The sequence below is a fragment of the Rhipicephalus sanguineus genome, chromosome 4 (genome assembly GCF_013339695.2).
Source record: "Rhipicephalus sanguineus isolate Rsan-2018 chromosome 4, BIME_Rsan_1.4, whole genome shotgun sequence".
Taxonomy (NCBI): domain Eukaryota; kingdom Metazoa; phylum Arthropoda; class Arachnida; order Ixodida; family Ixodidae; genus Rhipicephalus; species Rhipicephalus sanguineus.
Window position 1 is genome coordinate 84,998,879 of NC_051179.1, and position 3,183 is coordinate 85,002,061.

At 50.0% G+C, this 3,183-nt stretch overlaps 1 protein-coding gene across 1 annotated transcript; it reads left to right on the top strand.

Annotated features, from left to right (window-relative positions):
• Nucleotides 1-386: 386 nt before the first annotated feature.
• On the top strand, nt 387-2,073 carry LOC119391362 (putative nuclease HARBI1). Its single transcript, XM_049415258.1, has 3 exons — nt 387-656; nt 1,260-1,380; nt 1,796-2,073. The coding sequence occupies exons 1-3, from the start codon at nt 387-389 to the stop codon at nt 2,071-2,073; spliced, it is 669 nt and encodes a 222-aa protein (XP_049271215.1).
• Nucleotides 2,074-3,183: the final 1,110 nt, after the last annotated feature.

Consider the following 3,183-nt stretch of genomic DNA (forward strand, 5'->3'; position numbering starts at 1 on the left):
TAACGGCTGTCAGACGGCTTGACTTGGATCGGTACGTAAGCGCTCACAATAGTCAGCCTCTTTCGTAGCCGGTTCAATCAAAATCAACCAACAGTTGGCGAAAATGGCGTTTCCTTTCTTTGCCGCGCATTTTCGCGCCGCCTGTGCGCTGCTGCAGACGCGCAGAGACGACGCCCCGAGGTAGATGATGCATTTGAAGAATTGACAGAAGAAGAGTTCCGGCAGTATTTTCGCCTGTCGTGCGTAGCCTCTGCGCCGAACTTGACCCTATCATTGGATGCCAGCGAGCCAGTGGCCTTTCCACGAAGAGGAAGGTGTTGTGCGCGCTGCGATTCTTCGCCACAGGAAGCTTCCAGAGAAACGTTGGTCGCGAGGAGCATATCGCCATGGCTCAGTCAGCCGTCAGCAACACCATTCACGAGGTGACGGAGGCCATCATTACCGTGTCTGCCCGGAGAAGGCTGGTTGACTTTTCCTTCGCACCGGCTGCCAAGGATGAGGCAAAGGCGGCGTTTGCGCGACGCGGCGACATCCCAGGCGTGCTGGCGTGTGTCGACGGTACGTTGGTCGCCATCCGCAAGCCAGAGGGACTCAACTATGCCGACACGGCGAGCTTCATGTCAAGGAAAGGATACTACGCCCTAAACGTCATGCTCGTGAGTACCGTTGGAATGTTTCACTTAGTCTGTAGTCGCCTTTCTTACTCGCCCATCGCAGCGATTGTTCACTTTAATGCCCAAGATGGAATAACTAGTAATGTAACGATCTCGTGGAAGTCTGACATGTCCACGGTAATGGTGTGTGCCATGCGTTTCTGTGCGTGAGCAGTTCCAAAATTGTGTTTTCTTTCTGGCGTGCATACACAATGGAGCTGTCCATTGTGGAGGTACTAAGGAATATGGGCAGCAATCGTTGAAGAAATCGATACACGACAGGGAAGCTATAATGGAAGCATTTTGAACACAGAAGTACTTGCAACCATTGCATGGGTTGGCTTTAGCGTGTATGGTGTTGTTGCCTAACAGCATGGCCTGGGTTTTGATTTATCGATCAAATAGTGGGAAAAATAGCCGTGCACACTGGAGGGGGCTGGGAAGGTTATTGCCCCTCCCCAACGTGAAAACCTTGTGCATGCCTATGACTTAAATAGTGTAGCTCTATGTATTAACGTACGAGTATGTATTGTTTTCTGCATATGCATGACAAAAAGTGCTTTCGAGCATATCTGCAGCACTATTTTGTATTGCTCCTCATTGCAGGTGTGCAACGCAGACCTTCGCATCCTTGTTGTGGATGCACGGTTCCCTGGGTCGTGCCACGACTCATGGGTGTGGACACATAGCCTAGCCGCACAGCTGCAGCCTGGCGAGTATCTGCTTGGTAAGTAATCATAATATGAACCACTAACTACTTGATATACTTGCCATGATTCCAACGTAATTATTTTTAGTACACATATCTTTCTCTTTGTGTATGCACATGTTTAAAGTGTATATATGTATACCAGTATTCTATCTTCTTAATTTGTTGTTATACTACCATAAATATCATTTGTTCACTATGGAGCTGTATGTTGCCCCAAAAATGTATGTGAATGCTGCCTTGCGTACGGCCACCCAGGCACCTTCAAGCTGCATTTTCGCCGCTTTTTCACCTGGGGTGATTACTTATAGCTACTGTGTTACAAATAAACTTTCTTGATCTTTGATTCTCAACTAGGGCAGAGCACTGAGCTGTCATTTTTCTGTAACATAAGACTCGGCATATCCCCTCGAACCATGGCTGCTGATTCCAGTGCCTGACAATCCCGCTGGCCACACCTCCGAAGGCCAGTACAACAAGCAGCACGCATCCATGCGCAATGTTGTGGAGAGATGTATCGGGGTGTTGAAGAGCAAGTTCCGCTGCTTGCGGCACTTTCGGACAATGCTCTACAACCCCGATCGAGCAGCGCGAATCGTTTATGCATGCGTTGCTCTCCACAACATTGCCTTGGACGCGGGCGACTGGACATTGGACGAGTATAGTTGGGACGTTCAACTAGCCGGGGCGTACAGGGCGCTGCAGCACTGAAAGTATGCAGAGTTTCCTACAGTTGCATTACATTTTATGGTATGGATAAAAGTTGCAATAGCCACGTTATGGCTTCTTTTACTAGTTGAATAAACATACGAGAGCTTATTTTCTCTAACAGATTCAGGATCAATAACTTACCAGGTGCAGCGGCCACACTTGCCGCTCCACGCGGGGGTTCGTGTGCTTCTGCAGAGTAAACATATTACCAGCTCACGAACTGCAAATGCATTTATCGATAATTAAAACACTTGTTCCTTTGATGCTTACGTGTCGCGGCGCTCCGGACGCCTGCAGCCTCATCTGTCGAGTCAACGACCACCTCCATTGAGGCAGCAGGGACGTCAGCCGGCTGGAAAGTGTCATAAGCGTGTCCCTTCACACCGGAGCTATTCATGACACTGGCTATCTTACAACTTTTTGTACTACACATCTGCGGAAACATTCTGCAGTTATTGAGTGCTTAATGATCCCATATATTACCTTCCTAGTGCACTTGCCTGAAGGCATTTCATTTCTGTGATCAATTAATCCCCCTTTGTCCCGAAAGGGCACCCAACTGAGATTCTATTTGATTAACCTACTTGCTTTTCCATTCTCTGTCTCTCCACGCTATTATCACGTTCAACAACAAGCTCGCGTTCCTCTAAAGGTACCGCTTACAAAAAATTGCCAACTTTTTGTTGGCACCGTTCAGGAACCCATGATATCACGGGGCCAGTGTGCTTACCTCTTGGAAGGGGATGTCAGTGACGCCACTTAGACGTAGCGTCCCCGTCAATTGGAGCACTCGGCCCCTGAAGCCGGGTGCCCGACCCCCTCCAGTGCTCCTGAAAATATACACCAATGTAGAAGGACAAATCGCCCAGATCATGCGACGGTCGCTCACCTTTGCACTTCCGCGACAGCGGCAGCGTCGTGGCGGGCGTCGTGTACTGCTTTCCGCCACCACTCTTGCCACATATCGACTCTCTTTTGCGCCGGCCCTTCGGCGTTGAGCGCGTCCGCCAGCTGCTGCCAGAGGCGTCGGCGGTCGGCGACGGTGAAATGAGGCCCCAGCTCGACAGCTCTCGAAACGAGCTGGGGATGCTCCTCCATGAAGGCCAGTAC

Coding starts and splice junctions, on each gene's coding strand:
- LOC119391362 (XM_049415258.1), top strand. CDS start 387: ATGGCTCAGTCAGCCGTCAGCAACACCATTCACGAGGTGACGGAGGCC. Junction 657..1,259: donor ACGCCCTAAACGTCATGCTC/GTGAGTACCGTT, acceptor TCCTCATTGCAG/GTGTGCAACGCAGACCTTCG. Junction 1,381..1,795: donor GCCTGGCGAGTATCTGCTTG/GTAAGTAATCAT, acceptor TGCTGATTCCAG/TGCCTGACAATCCCGCTGGC.